At 43.4% G+C, this 15,708-nt stretch overlaps 1 protein-coding gene across 3 annotated transcripts in view; it reads right to left on the reverse strand.

The window, feature by feature from the left end:
- Nucleotides 1-1,566: 1,566 nt before the first annotated feature.
- Nucleotides 1,567-15,708, reverse strand: part of LOC119030939 (protocadherin Fat 3) — a 78,477-nt gene continuing 64,335 nt past the window's right edge. For 2 of the 3 annotated variants that reach the window (XM_037118928.1, XM_037118930.1), the window contains exons 48-52: nt 13,624-13,879; nt 8,311-8,409; nt 6,428-6,487; nt 6,092-6,130; nt 1,567-2,488 (exon numbers count right to left, since the gene is read on the reverse strand). In XM_037118928.1, the coding sequence (XP_036974823.1) occupies nt 1,728-2,488; nt 6,092-6,130; nt 6,428-6,487; nt 8,311-8,409; nt 13,624-13,879 (1,215 nt within the window). In that variant the 3' untranslated portion in view covers nt 1,567-1,727. The remainder of the gene's footprint in view (nt 2,489-6,091; nt 6,131-6,427; nt 6,488-8,310; nt 8,410-13,623; nt 13,880-15,708) is intronic. The other variant, XM_037118929.1, reaches the window with a different exon arrangement.

Raw genomic sequence — 15,708 nt, forward strand, 5'->3', positions numbered from 1 at the left:
TGAACTGGAAAGTGTAAAGTGCCCACAGGTGTGAATGTTGTTTTTTTTGTTTTTTTGTTGTTTATTTTTTTCCCCTTCTTCTTCCTCCCTGCATGTGTTCGTCTGACCTGTCTGGGATGTTTCTCCGCCTGTAGCCCGATGCGAGCTGGGTCACGCTTCAGCAGCCCACTTAGAGAGCAGACCTGAATAAGAATGAGGGAAGAGGATGAATGGGCGGATGCATCTTCATTAAGACACATGTACAGTGCTCCCTGTCTGACATGGATGGTACTCTAATCTTTGAGGAGCCCAAAACGTTCTTTGTATAGGTTTTTTTTTTTGTTTTGTTTTTGGCTGAGTAACATGTGCATGTTTGTTTTCTACACCACAAGGCATTTATTTCCATTTCAAATTAAAACACAATTAGTCATGTTTACCAGAGGATACATTGTGAGTGTGAGATGGAGGCAGGTCATTGCAGTAAATTGTAAGTAAAAAAAGAAAAAAAAAAAGACAGCAGAGATTTAGTCCTTGAATGCTCCTGAAGTAGTCACCTATGCCCTGTCTTGCTACGGCCGTGCGGCTGTGAACTGGGTAACGCAGCAGCATTTGCACGGTGCTGTCAACGAGACAACCGCATGTACACGTCTTGGGTGAGTGACTGTGTACTTCACGGCTGCGTTTCCACATCGTTCTCGAAGCCTTTTACAGCACACGAGGTCTGAAAATTCACACGGCATGTTAACGCCAGGTGTGAAGTGAACTAAATTCCATCTGCAGCACCGCTAAAAGCTCAGCGCCGGTGTTATATACACGGTAAATATACATCAGGATCTGCGTTCGTGGGGGAATATGCGCGGGTCAAAACGAGAGGTCAAAACCGTTTACTGATTTGCATCGGTGAAAAAAAAAAAAAAAATTACATATGTCGCCGCTGCATTACCTCAAGTGCTGTGAATCATAGCTACATGAGCCAGATTCCCCCCCCGATGATGCTTGTGTTCATGAGCGGGAAGCTCACAGGCAACCAAACAAATTAATAGTGTAACTATTTAAATAAATAATCATCGAATAATTAATTTTTGGGGGGGGGATTAAATAACGATCTCCTGGCATCAACTAATGGTAATCTTAATAGCATCTCAGAGGCAGGCGTCTGGGATGTGTGTTTTCCTCCAAAACAACCCAGAGCGTGTGTCAACAGAAAAGGAGAAATGCATTACATGGTTGAGCTAATCAAACGGCCGTGTGCGGGCGTGCGTGCGCCCGCCGTACGCGTGCAACCTCGACGGAATGATGTATGAAATGGGTGATAACGTATGTACATACATTGGCATCGTCTAAGGCGAAAAGAGGCGGCCTGGCTCCCCATCATATTTTGATGTTAATAAATGCTGCGCTCCAGCAATTCCATAAATAATAAATGTAACAGCATTGATTCACAGCCAATCTCGGCTAACTTGCGGCACAGGTGAAGGCGTCCGCGCAGCGCATACACTTCCTCTTATTCCTCCGGCTTAGAAAAATGAGCCGGGGGATTGGTGGTGGATTAGTGTTTGCTTGCAGCAGGATAATAATGCCGGATAATACAAGTATATATGGTAATATTCTCCTTTAATTATTTTGAGGTGGTGGACCAACGGTGTAGTAGTATACATAAATGTCACGTATAATCAGAGAGCTTCCCTCCCTCTCTTTTCATGTATAAAGGATTATTAAATCTATTCATTTGAAACAGTCTTGTGTGCTCATTTAAATCCATCCCAGTCCGTGGGTTCAGATTTGGTCGAGGCTCTGTTTACTCGCGTGGCTCTCCTGGCTCGGAGCGACACCAAGTTCAGTAGTCTCTCTAGCTCGTCCCCGGAGCCTGCCAGACCGCTGGAGCCGAGCCCCCCTCCGCGATCCTCCTGCGACTCCCTCCACTCCCCTGTCTGTAAGTCCCACGCCCTGAGGGGGGGCAGGAGCTGAGCCGGGTGCAGGTTGATGCCCGGGGGGCTTGACGGGTATCCCTCGTAGGCTGGTCGGGTCGGGGGTAGAGTGTCATAAAGGCTCTCCGTGTCTTCGCTTTGCTCCAGGTCCTGGCCGGCCTCGCGGTATTCCTCGTAAACGGGCGAGGAGCTGTCTTCGCAGCTGTCGTGGCCGTGCGTCTGCTGACGGTCTCTGTGGTCCTGGCACGCCCCCGTGTCTCTCCTCCTGTTGCCTGTGTTCTTTCCTTCCCCGTCGTGATGCCTCTTCTCTTCCCTTTCCAGGATGCGTTTCCTTACCCACTCGCCCGACTGATTCCTCTCCCACTGGAAGGCCCTCTTCTCGGTCTCCTGTCCCCGCTCTTGGCCCCTGTCGCCACCATGGCCCATCACTCTGTAGTCCAGCTGGAGAGAGCGCGTGCTGCCTCCTCGTCTGATGTTCTGCTGGGTGTCGCTGAGGTCGTAATGAGATCCCACCTCTGGCGGACGCAGACGCGACGGTGACAGCCAGCTCGTGGTCTGACTGGAAGGCTCCCAGCGGTAGGCTGACAGGAAAAGCACAGAAAGAATAAATCTTTTTTAACAGTCTGGACTTCGCTGAGTGACCAATCGTATCTTTTTAATTTCAACAACAAGTAGAGAGATGGCCTACTTAAGAGAGTTAAGAGAGGGATCTGAGTTGACATACTGCGTTAGGAGCCTGAGGCTTTATTCCCTGGACAAACTAGCGCTGCCAAATCACTGGCAGTATGGAGCCCTCACTTGCGAGTTACTTTACAAACAGCCTGTCTGCAATGCGCACTCCGAGCAAGGAATGAGATTATCTATCTAATAGGATCAGCCTGTGAAAGGTGCCACATCAATAAATCACCTCCCTCCTGAAACAACAGTATCATCGCAATCTTATCTGCCGCAGGTAAGCGAGGTGACACCGGCAGATGTGCCTCTGCGAGTCGGTTAGTCTGAAGATGTCCACAATTACTCAAATCGCCACAGATTCCATCTCCGGCCTCCTGAAGCCACAGCAGCTGACTCTATATGTCGAGGCTGAGGTTTACTGCCTCCTAATGAACAAAACCCTTTACCTAAAAAGGAAAAAAAAAATGTCAGCGCATTTTTTTGTTCGATTAATGAGCAGCCTGCGTGTATACTCTGGCTTGTTGTGTTTGTTTCTATTTTCTCCTCTTTGGTTTACTCCGCTTATTATCTCGCCCCTTGATCTCTTTTTTTTGTATTTTCATAGAAATCTCTGGCTTGTTAGTCGCGTGTGTGAGAACACGTCTGTGTGTCTGCATGTCTGCGTCTGGGATGAGGCGGGAGGTCCGGGGTAGACTTCGTCTCACCGCCTCGGCTCGGGGGTTCCTCATGTGTCCCGCGCATTTACGTTGTGCAACTGCTCCGATTTCCTCATTCAGAATTTATTGACGTGCATATGAAAAAAATGAAAATAAATAAAAAATAAAAATCTGTCGACAAAAAAAAAAGACCACCTCCGACTTCATGCTGTTAAACGGACTGACGCACAACTCCCCGCTAATCCCACGACTTCCTATATGCAGGCTGCATTATTCATCATTGGGTTAATGAGCTGTGAGTGAAAAAAATATCATATTGATGAAGTGAGAGAACCCAGAGGGGTCATCCTCCGTGTGGGATGGAGAGTACCCTTCATTAGCAATACTCCTGGTATATAATGCATGACACATGTGGACAGGGATATTTAATAGACTGCTGTGCAAAACACACAGCAAAAAAAAAAAAGAGTGTGGGAGCTCTTACTGCGTGTCATGCTGCTGAAATATCTCTGGAATACTTTCAAATAAAAGGTGTAAAGGGTGAGAAAGTAAAGAAAAACACAACTTTTTTTTTTTTTTTACAGTCCGCACTGTACCCTTTGATGAACTCTACACAAATCTCATCTTTGCTCTGCAGGTGGCGACTCGCTGCTAGTGAGGGGGAAAACAGAAACAAATATCTCGTGGGACAGGAAGCCTTTGATGATGAAATGCTCCTCTCATAGAAAACAAATGAGTGCAGGGCGACACGGCGAATTATGACATCGGAGAGAGAATGCACTTGATAATGGGGGGGGGGGGCTGGCACCGAGCCATTTAGCGGCGGTAACATGTAAACAGACAAATGCACTCACACGCGTATGCACGTGATGTACGAACGCATGTCATATCACTTCGAAGGGAGAAAAAAACGTAAAAAATCTATCAAATTTTGATGTTTCTGTGGTAAACCACATTTATCCTGAGCTCCAGCATGATAGAATACACTAATTAGATTTTAAAAAATGAATGTGTGTTTTCCATAAATGGACTGAATCCAACAGGTCATTTGGAACAACTTACTTACTACAGCGACAATTTCATTCATCATTTAATTCTCTCCGTCTGAAATAAAGCTTCTTATGCTTCGGCTCGGCTGGCAGAGACAGAGGCGTGAACGCAGCCTGGCTCCGAGTGAGTACCGAAATGCTTTGTGGACCAAGAAAATTACATGCGACTGAGAACAAACAGACTCGGTAACTATGAGCCAATTAACGCTGGTTTACCACAAGCGAAGACGAGGCGAGAACATGGCGATCGCGCGTGATAGGTGCAAACGGATTGCGAGCGCTCTGATCTTTGTTTGAGCAAAACCGTTCATCCGGTGAGGGTAAAGTCAGTGTTCAGCCTGTCGATGATGCCTCATTTAGTGTGGAAAAAAAAAGAGAGAAAAGTGTTTGATGTTTGCTTTCTCCTCTGTATTGCTGTGCGGATGTGAGGCTTTGGCTCAGAGCGCCCCCCCCAAAAAAAATCCACTGAGATCCGCTACAAGGCCCGGGGTAAAAGACCCGCCTTAGTCGGCGTGAGGAGCCATATTCCCGACTTGACCGAGCTATCGAACCCAACGTCTTTATTTGATCATCAATTTTACATTTTTTGTTGTCTCAGGTTAAGATCCCGCTTGGGGACCGCTACTGCTGGCTTAGCTTTACGGCAGATGGAAGTAATTAAGGACGTAAATTCAAAACGGTACGGCTGAGATCTTTCTCCGCTTTCGTTGGCAACGAAAGGCAGAGACACTACAGCTTTTGAGAGGATGCCTAATGAATAATTAACAGTATTAACAATCAATCGCAACCTGCCGCTGCAATCTGGACCCCGAAAGAGCAGCATAAGAATTAATGTTGGATCTGTAAATCGAACACATTAGCATAATGTGTTCAAGCTTCTTATTCAAAATAGCGGCGCGCCGGATTGCAAACATTCAGAATGTTTTTGACTTGATATTTATGGAACTCATATTAGAGATTCTGATGATTTACTGAAGAAGATTGTGGATGAAATTTTTTTTATTTTTTTCTTTTCTGAGTAGAGACCAAGCGTAAACCCACTGTGACACCCCCCACTGGTTTGTGGATTTCCGTTTTCAAGCCTCGAATCTGGCAAAACGGCCATCGACATATTGTTTTGTTTTTGGGGTTTTTTTGGAGCCAGAAGTTGCTATATTTGGATGAGAGGGTGATGCCGGGGAGGATTTCCTGATTGGGTCGGACTGAATAAAAGCTGTGATGTGAGGGGTAGCGACTTGTCAATCACAAGGTGGCCACTGGCACTGAAGCATGCCCTGTTTCATTCCCCATCTAATTGACTCTAAATGGGACTAAATGGACTGAATATCATGCTGTACTGAAGCAGACCTGAACTAGTGATTGAGAGCATGAACTAATTCAGAAACCTGTTTAGTGAGGTGATGCATCAAGTGAGATGTGGGGTCATTTTCCTCATAAGCTTACATACGGTCTGCCTTCTCTTGAAACCAGTGGAGTCGCTCCCTGCTGGCCATTAGCAAAAAAAAAAGAAAAGCTATTTTCTGACCAAACATAAACTTCTCTTGCTACTAATTGGTTTATGTCGATACTAGTTCACCTAATTTATTCGGTCATGCTCTAGGATTGATGTTAACTTGCGACAGACGTTGTAAACTCCTATTCTTAAAAGATGACAAGCGATGACATTCCTGCTACCTGAACGTTGTGTTCTTAGCTGTTTTGCGAGTTTCAAAAATGGAAACAACCACCCTTGCAGCTTGAAAAATAAAGCCAAGGGGATGGCAAGTTAATAAGATGTTTTTCAGTTGTTTTGCAACTCACTCACCAGGGCTGTTCCGCCGCTGCTCTTTGTCCATGTTCGACACTACAAAGGGAGAGAGAAAGAGGAAAAAGTCAGAGAAAGACTGAGACAAACAGCACAGAGAGCAATGGGGGTGAGGGTGGGTGGGGAATTTAAATACAGAGAGATCCAGTGTTGGAAACAGACAAAAATATTGGAAATCTAAGCGGGATGCTTTATTCTGAATAGAAAAGGGGACTGAAGAGCAGCTTCTCGGCCGCATTCATTGTATCTTAGTGTTACACCACTGAACAAACACTCTGGCGTCAGAAGACAGACACAAAATAGACAGCGGAGTTAGCAGAGGATATTCTTTCATACCTTCACTTTCAATATTATCAACAGCATCATTGACGAGACGTATGACTGTCACTATGGAGGCTGGGCAGAATACAGAGGGAGAGAAGAACAGTAACAGTGTCAGTGCAGTTATGAATAGGGGTGAGATTTCATGAGCTGGGTGTGACTGAGATGAGATGGGAAATGTGTGTGAGCATGTGTGTGTGCACACGTGCCAAGGAGAATGGAGACATGTTAGTCCTGCCAACACGTTTGTATGCTCGTGGTGTGTGTGTGTGTGTGTCTGTGTGTGTGTGTCCTACAAGGGAGTGGGAGAGATGTGAGGACTCCTTTCTCTGCAGCTACAATAATTGCACAGGGAACAAAGCATCTGCATGGGTTCCTTATGTGAGAAACACACACCCACACACAGACGGGATCATTAGGGTGTATGGCTTCCAACCTTCTCATACTTAGCTAACAAAAGATCAATGGTATCGAGTTATCTGGGAAAAAGACACGCCACAGGATTCAAGGAAAGGGTTAATGGTATTGAGTTATCTGGGAAGAGAAACTCTATAGAATAAGAAGAAAAGAGGTTCTTTTTTTTTCTTTTTTCTTCTATCACTTAAGACCGGTGCATTAAAACCTTGCATTCTAATGCATGGATTCAGTAGCGTTAAGGTACCTCTCATGACGCATTTCTACTAGTCTATTGTCTGCCTGCTTTTTCAGTATGTTAATACAGTTAATGCACTTTGCTGAAGTGCAAAGTGGACTGTTGCCACATTCAGGGAATTTGATCCGCGGCGGTGGCTCTCAGGCTGTTTTGCTCGTGACAACTAAATACGAGCAGCGTCTACTTGAATTTTACCTTTTTTTGAAGAACTCTTAAAGGCCTTCTGTGGTACATTTGTTAAAGCAAGTGTTGTATGTGCAAGGAGTGCAAATGTGCTGAGAGTTATGTCCCTTTTACAATTGACAAAATAGTCCCACTAACATCTGGCTTTTGTCATCAATGGAAAGGACACAATCATTGTCATTCCATGGTCAAATGACACTCAGAGGCTGTTCACATTTGGTATTACCGTCCCTCCTGAGCGACTGGATCACAAGTGGACAGCTACGAGCCTGACAATGCACACCAGGCGTTGAACGTGTCTCGACATGCGTTTCAAGTGACCTCTTGTAATCAGTTTCTCACCTCTCAGCTCCACATGCAAATACACATTTACATTACTGGAACAAGTGGACACATTTTTTACCACAAAGAAAGAAAGAAAACTGTAGCTGAATTGGAGCATTCAAGACACAGTGCAAAAAGGGCTGCTGCAGCAACGCGCAATAATATTGTGCTTTTTGAAAATTAAAGTATGTGAGCCTGTTATACTAGGACCCCCAAATAAAAGTAAGTACCTGGAAATTAGCATAATGTGATCTCTTGATCATGAACTCTGGGAATATTGCATGTTGACATATGCGGCACAGACCTCCCCTGAACATGGTCTGAGTGATCAGGTCTCAAATGCTTCTTGGGGGTGTGCATGCCTGCAGTTAGAGCTGTCTGCTTGTGATCGGATCAGTCAGGATACTGGGACGTCGATACCAAATGTGAACAGGGCCTCAGAAGTCACAGGTGTGTAGGCCTCAGTTGACAGTGACGGAAACGTGACCCCTGGGCGGACGGGCTAATTTTCGCCCCTTTTCCTGCACGGTGCTATGAAGCACGTTGAGTTAAAAGACACTGGTGCTTCAATACTTCATCGGTCTTGAACATTGTCCAGCTGGTTTGTACTATTTCCTGTTTTTCTAGTCCTTTGAGACTTTGAACATAACACACCACAACGGAAAGGAACACTTGTCCACTGGCAATGGGAAGGAGTCAGTACATGCAGTGACAGGTGTAAATGGGAAATGGCTCTTACCGTTGTCATCGAAGGACTCAGAAGTGTAGGAGCTGAGGGAGTGTTCCTCAGAGGTGGAGTCTGAGAGACACGCCCCCTCATCCACCAGCTCTGGCACATCTAAAGTACAAACACAAGCATACATTTTATCTATCAAACACTTTTTGGAAGCATTTCAAATAACCAGCGAGCCATGTCAACATGTATTACTCACATACCTCTATGTACATTTAAAGACTTAGTGGATGCTGTAATCATTCCTTCTGTCCGTCCTAGATGTGAAGAAGTCCCTCCTGGCATGACTCCCAGGTAATATGGGGCTTATGCTGTTTGAGTTAGCCAAATCAAGTGGGTCACCGCTGGATTTGGCACTTGAACAAATTTTTTACATGAAACAAGGTCTGGGGATTTTCCCATCTCTCACACTTGTGTGTGGGGGGGGGGGGGGGTCAACAGGAGAAATGATTACAGCGACCAAAACCTCCGTCAACCCGTCCATTTGATAACTGTTTTAGCATAGGCTTGAGTATAGACACACACATAAAAAAACAACCAATTCACAAGACAATTTGAATTGCAGTATGCTCCAAATACATTTTGGTCTGTTCCCAGAGGTGGAACAAACAGCTTTTCAGTAAAGCATTTTTCACCAAATCCCAGAGCAACAACTTGAGACTCCAGGTCTGCTGATTTAATGCCGTCTGCACCAGCTGGAGGAATCATGGAGGATGAGACCACAGAGTTACTTGTCCTAGCACAGTGAAGTATAGCAGATGTGCAACACAAACTCCGCAAAACAGCAGGTGCATGGACACAAAAAAAGAGTCTAAACTTCTTCCACTGCAGTAATCAAAGCTCTTATTTCCAGTCACAGACTTGACATTTTGTCTGTGCGAGTAAGTCTGATGAAATTTCATTTTGGAGAAAGTTGCCAGCCGCAGGGTCTCTACTTAGCCTTAACCTGCATGTCTTTAGAGGCAATATTTCAAATAAATAGCTGTTTACAAGGCAGTGTGATTCCTGACACTGTTTTACTTTGCCAAGTAGTTACTTTGTGTTGGGGTGGGGGTCAGAGCTGCCTCTAAGTAAGCGATGTCAGATGACTGCCAGAGAGGCAGAGCAGGGCATTTATGTGTCCCAATGATTTCAGATGGTTGAAAGTTGCTTTGAAACCTATCTATAGGACCGTCTGAGGAGATCAGAGACAGGTTAGCCGCTTTACCAGGTGCTCCAGTCATCGAGCAGCAGTGAAATGCCGAGTTTAATTTTAGTGTTCAAATTTGGAAAGAGACTCAGGGGACCAACAGAGTAACAAAACCATTTCTTTGGGCTAGAGCAACATTTCTATTTGGAATACAAAGCTGCTCAGAAATAAGAGCTGGCAGCTCTGCTGATGTGATTAAAAGTAACTTTTGGCAAAACTAAAAAGGCTTTATGTCGGAAGGTGGAACAAATAGGGAACAGGCACCCTTTTACTGTCCCTTGGCTAACTCTTCTCACACTATGAGTACTTTATGAACCTTTATGTGTGAAACTGAGTATCCTTGATTGTCATTGTATAATCAGGATTCATAGTCTTGATAAAATATTTTCTTATGTATGTCATAAGTAATTAAAGACTGTAAGTTCATGGGCAGCTGCTTATGGTAAATGTCATTATGCTCATTTTCAGGTTCATACTCGCAATTTGGCTGAAAATTGACACATTGATACCCAATGATTTTCGTTCGGCACTTCACTCTCTCTGTAATAACAAAAATGTCATTTTAGTTGTAAATAAGTCATAATGTCATATAATAAGTCCCCGTAGGTAGGACAGAATTCACCTGTTTCATACATACTAAAAAAATTTTTTTAGCGTACTAAAGAGCTAACCCTCGTAAAAATGTTAAGATAACATCAGCCAAGATGGTAGAACAAGCTCAATTGTCTCCAACAGCAGCTTCTTCAACAAATTAATTGAATAAAGATGTTGATGACATGGCAATTTTTGTATTTTGCAATAGGAATATTGCAGCAAATCACTGTGACTTGTTGCAGGAGTGAAATCTTGCTCTCTCTCTCTTTCTCTCTATAATGTTGTTCAGAAGAGCAGTCAGTGTCTCTTTAAGACTCCCCGCTCTTGAAAAGCCTACTCTGCTCTGATTGGTCATTTCTCATGGGCCTGAGCAGCCATCAACTGTACATTTGTGACATCATAACCTTCTTCGGAAGTCGGCTTGTTGAAAGACTTATGTGTTGTTTGTATTTCCTAGGTGTTTTGATTCTTTGACAGTATTTATCCTGGACCCTGCTTGGTAATCAAAACAGGCATGGGAATTTCACTTTCTACTGACGCATTTAGACATAATTTGGTATATGGAAAATAAAACAGACCAGTAGAAAAAACATGTTTCTGTTCCTTTATCTAAGGTGTTGCATTAACAGTTATTGCATGGGCGAATTATCTGAAAAACCCGGTGCTGTTCTTCTGTTTTCATAAATCCTGTGCAGGTGAAAATGCATAATCTCGAATTGTTGTGGTTTCCAGCTGTTGCTTTATTCAAACAGTACGACTGGCAAACAGCTTTTCCTGTTTAAGAAAGCAATAAACAATTTGTCAGTGTACCTGGCAGCCTGGATTGTTATGAGAGGTTTTAAGATTGGAAGCTTGCTCCTCACTGGGCACGGCATGTCTCTGTCGCCCCTTGTCTGGCACATCTTCGAGCATTCTCTTGTCTGTTTCGAAATAGCGCTTTACACTGAATATTCTGCGAGCAAGCAGCTGGGGCTTGGCCCATCTTGTAACCAAAACCATACGCTGCCCACGAGGGCCAGGATGTCTGGACATCAACTTTGGCTTTCTGAGCTCGAGCTAGGTGGTCGTGGTCCAGTGCGTCTGGAACAAGTGAAATGCTCCTGTGGGAATGTGAGCAGTAAGGCAGCACCATCAATCAAACTAAATAAGAAAGGCAGCGCAGCAGCCACTGGTCTGATTCAGCATGCAGGTGAGGGGACAATTCGCAATATACGAAAAAAAAAAATAAATAAGTAAACCATTTTTTTAGTCTTTATCTCCGTTCCGTTTGTTTTCTTTCCTCACACAAACACCTTTGTTATTGTGCCAGTGACCACTCTGCCATGTGGCAATATTGGCAGCCATTCCTGAGGTGTCGGACTCGACCCTGCCTGCTCTAATCCTACCACTAACGCTCAGCCAAACCATGTAATCATCCTGGCCTGAAGCTTTTTAAACCCCTTATACTTTTCCTACTGCAAGAGGTATTAAAAAGAAATCTTCAGGAGTCATTATCTGGCTATTAAAAAGTAATTATGCTAAAGGTTACATTGAGGTGAAAAGGTCACATTAACTGTCAGTAAAAGGTGTAATTTGTAAGGGCTTGCTACATAACTAGAGGGCAGCTTTACCGCTTCCAGGTGGTCACTGCAATGGACATGCTACGCTTTGCTGTAGTTGTCACTGCGATATGCCGTAAGAAAGTACATTTAGCTGAGAGCTATTGGATGACGAGAGTCTATCCACACTGCAACCTCAAATGATGGGAGGAAGTCACTAGGGGCAACTGCTCAGTCAACTGGCCTCCCAGTGAACACAGCTAGACGCCAGACTGGGACAGAGCACAGCCTCTGTGTGTGAAAGATGTTTGAAGACAGTATGGAGGTGATTTACAGTTGTTTTGACCAGACTGTAACCCCAGAAACAACAAGACAACACCCGGCAGCTACAAGAGAGCCATGAAGGTCATAAAATGTCGCGTGCAGCTGGGATATTTTCACATCTTACTCTGTAAATTCAGGATTTCTTTCGACCAAAGGGGGTGATTTTGAAAAGACCAAGACATTGTTTCAGTGAGTTTTAGTTCCTTCATGTCGAGTTTGATGTGGCAGTTAAGCTCAGCTTCGTTCTGTTAAACATGAATGGTGTGCAGTTGTATTTTTTTCTGTGCAGTGCGGAAAACAGGTATGAAGAATATCTCTATTTCTTGACAGTTTGTGAGTTTATTTTATTGACTTATCAGTCTAAGTAGCAAACTGAATAAACCGTTATCCATCGTGGACAATGATCAGCACCCTCTCCACTTGTTAATGTATTTTCCAAGTTTTTCATAATTCATCGCATCTTATTTATTCATGAGCAGCAGGTAGTGACAGAAAAGCGACCAATATGTTTTCCAGTGTATTGACTTGGGCCAATCTATTGCAGTGTTCATTACTCTACCTGTTTGTAGTTGCCATGGTGTGAATAATTAACTAAACTGTTTACAATTGATTAATTAAAGTGGCACTTAAGGCTGGAATCATTAACGCAATAAAGAGAATATGATTGTGCTACAATCACATATTAATCATTGGATTTACGCTGTAACTTTGACCACTAAGGGAAGGATTTTTTTTTTTTTTGCTTTTTCTCTCTTTTATTTGTGCATACGCTCAACAGGGGAGCAAAAAAATAAAAAATAAAACAACCTCTCTCCCATTCCTACAGGAAGAAATCAATAATTAACAGGCAGGAAGTTCCCACTGCAGGCTGTATTATTCAAAACAACAGGTTGGACAGAGAATCGAAATATGTGACGTCTGCCTCAGCACTGAGATGCAACGTGGTCATTTCATTGACAGAGAACAAACTGTGTGAGCTGTGCTCTCGCCATCGACAGCTAAATATCAGACCGAAGCTGAATCATCCGACAACGATTTCTCACCCGCTCTTGCTCCTGGTTTGTTGTCCTCTCTGTTGACAAAAGGTACGCGTGAGGCAAACTTGGATGAAAAATAAATAAATAAATAAACTTTGCAGGAAATAAAATAAAAAAAAAACTCTCTTTGTGTTCCAGCTACTTTGATTTGGACTTTTTTTTGAGCAAAAGTAGGACAAGAACATAGGACATCAGTTCTGGCTGATTACCCTGACCATTCAAACAGAAGTGCACAGGAGATGTAAGAGTTCTCATCCTGATATGAGTGGACATGATTGCCAATTTCGGCAGCGTGACAGAATAGTGAGTCATGCCATCAGTAAATAGTTAAACTAAACTGAAATGCTAAGCAAAATAAAAAATATGACTTTTTAACCACTCTTGCTTACTCTGGGCCATTTTCTTTGATGTGTGTGATCAAAAGGCAGAGATCACTGTGAAATAAGCTCCCTCACTAGAGATGATGGTGTGGCTGCAGCACAATGAGTTCATGGCCTGTGTGCTCTGCGCCTTTTTGATCAGAGGTAAGAAACTGTGCATGCATGCCTCTGTGTGTGTGTGTGTGTGTCTCTGTGGTTGTATGTGTGTGTGTGTGTGTGTGTGTGTGTGTGTGTGTGTGTGTGTGCACTCGACTTACCCTGTGGACTGCTATCTCTCTGTGTTCTCTCCAACTCAAAAGCTCTCTGCCCCCATTCCTCCTCTCTCTCATCCCTTGCGCGCTCCAGCCCTTCCTCCCTGGCTTCCTCACCCTCCCAGGACACTTTGTGGGCCGGACTGTGCTCTGCGCGGCAGGCCGACGCCAAAGGGAGATTGGGTGCGACGCTGCACACTGCGATACCCCTCCTGTTGGCCACGCCTCGGACGTTTGACATGTCTGAGAGGAAGCTGCTGAACTGCGGAGGACGGAAGACAACACCAGTGAAGAAAAATATATATATCTGGTGAAAAAACCCCCAGACTACCAACTGTTTAAACACATTGATGAGCAGCATTCCTGCACTGTGTAACATGCTCTTTTATTAAACTGAACACATTTTGAGTCAATCCCACATCCATTATTCTGCTCCATAAATTCTCCCTAACTTAGCAAATATGTGGGCCAAAATATTCCCCAACAAATGCAATATTTATTCCTCTTCAGGAACATTTGCTAAAAACTAAAGTGCTCAGCGGCTTCAGGAAACTATTTAGCCCATTTTGGGAGAAAGACCGAATGATGTATGCAGCTTCTGGTCTTTTCATGGGATTTGAAGGATACAGCCTTGATTACAACCTGACCTTTTTAATTTGAATCTTAAAATCTTTGAAATCTTAAAGGTGCAATATGCAAGAATTCATACCCCAAACAATATCAGGGGCACCATATCACTCGTAACAGCTTCTAACTCCAGCTGCCAATAGCTAGTTAGCTCACTTAACTGTCCAAGACTAGACTGGGAGCTCGGAGCACCAGGGTGCTGGTGTTTACACTGCTACCACAGGAATGAGGTTTTCAGGCTTGGGGCGGTTGGGTCCCGGTGGGTAATGCTGAGGGGGAGTGGCTCTGTTATTTTGTCACATTCTGCAGATGATTTTAGTTCAATTTTGAATGTTTTAACCCTCTGGGGTCCAGGGTATAATTGGCCGTTTTTTTAAATATTTTTTATTTTACAATTATATTTCACCTTAAAAACTACTGACACCTTGTTTGGTGTCATTATTTTCAGCACAACCTCACATGTGTGACAGTTATTTTTACATTTTGACATACTGTATTAACACAGTGGACCTAAAATCACAAAAAAACATAAAATCTGAGTAGGAAAAAGTTAGCTTTTTTACTGTGATTACCACATATATGGTAACTAACTATTCTTATTACTTACAATGCAAATATGAATTGTTGTTTGCTAAATTTGTGCATATGTTTTTTGAATTTACAAAGTTATATGTTTCTATTTACATTTGAATGCAGGCAATGCCTCAGGCTCAGGCCTCCCTCAGCTCCTTCCAGCTCAATGAAGAGCTGCACTGCCTGCTCCACATTCAGCAGCCCACATTCAGCATTAATCAAAAACCCAACTAGACTACACACTAAACACACTACACCAAACACTACATAACACACTAACTATACACTCCAAGCATGCTAAATTGCATAAATCTCTCAACTCTCAAAACTCGCTATCTCTATCTTGTTGCTACGTCATCTTAAATTGGTCACGTGATATAGACGCGCCGGCGAGTTAGTCAACCTCAAAGGGTTAAACTATAATTCTTACATATTGCACCTTTAATCTCAAGAAATATTTGATGCATCTTTAAAATTACACTTATTACAAGTTTTTATTTTTTAGAATAACTGAATTCAACTAATGAAAATTGGTGTAGTATATACATTACCATAAATCCACACATCTCAGCATCCCCAAATTGGGACTGAGTTAACATGGGCCATTTTGATGCCACTATGGAGAGTGATAAAGGGTAAGTTCACCCACTGCAAGCCAAGTTTTTGGAAGCCCTAAGATCCCAAACTGATTTAAAAAGACAATAAGTATTTATTGTATGAAGCCATTGTATGTCATTATTGAGTTGTTGTTTTTTTTTATGTTTTATGTTTGAAATCCTCATCTACTTCACTTGATCAGGAGAACGTGGCAACGCTGTTTTGCTGTGAAGCTCTGAAAAGTTTTGCGCACCACGATTTCTCCATCTGCATGATATAATGGCTGAATTTAAT

This window comes from Acanthopagrus latus, chromosome 13 (assembly GCF_904848185.1).
Source record: "Acanthopagrus latus isolate v.2019 chromosome 13, fAcaLat1.1, whole genome shotgun sequence".
Taxonomy (NCBI): domain Eukaryota; kingdom Metazoa; phylum Chordata; class Actinopteri; order Spariformes; family Sparidae; genus Acanthopagrus; species Acanthopagrus latus.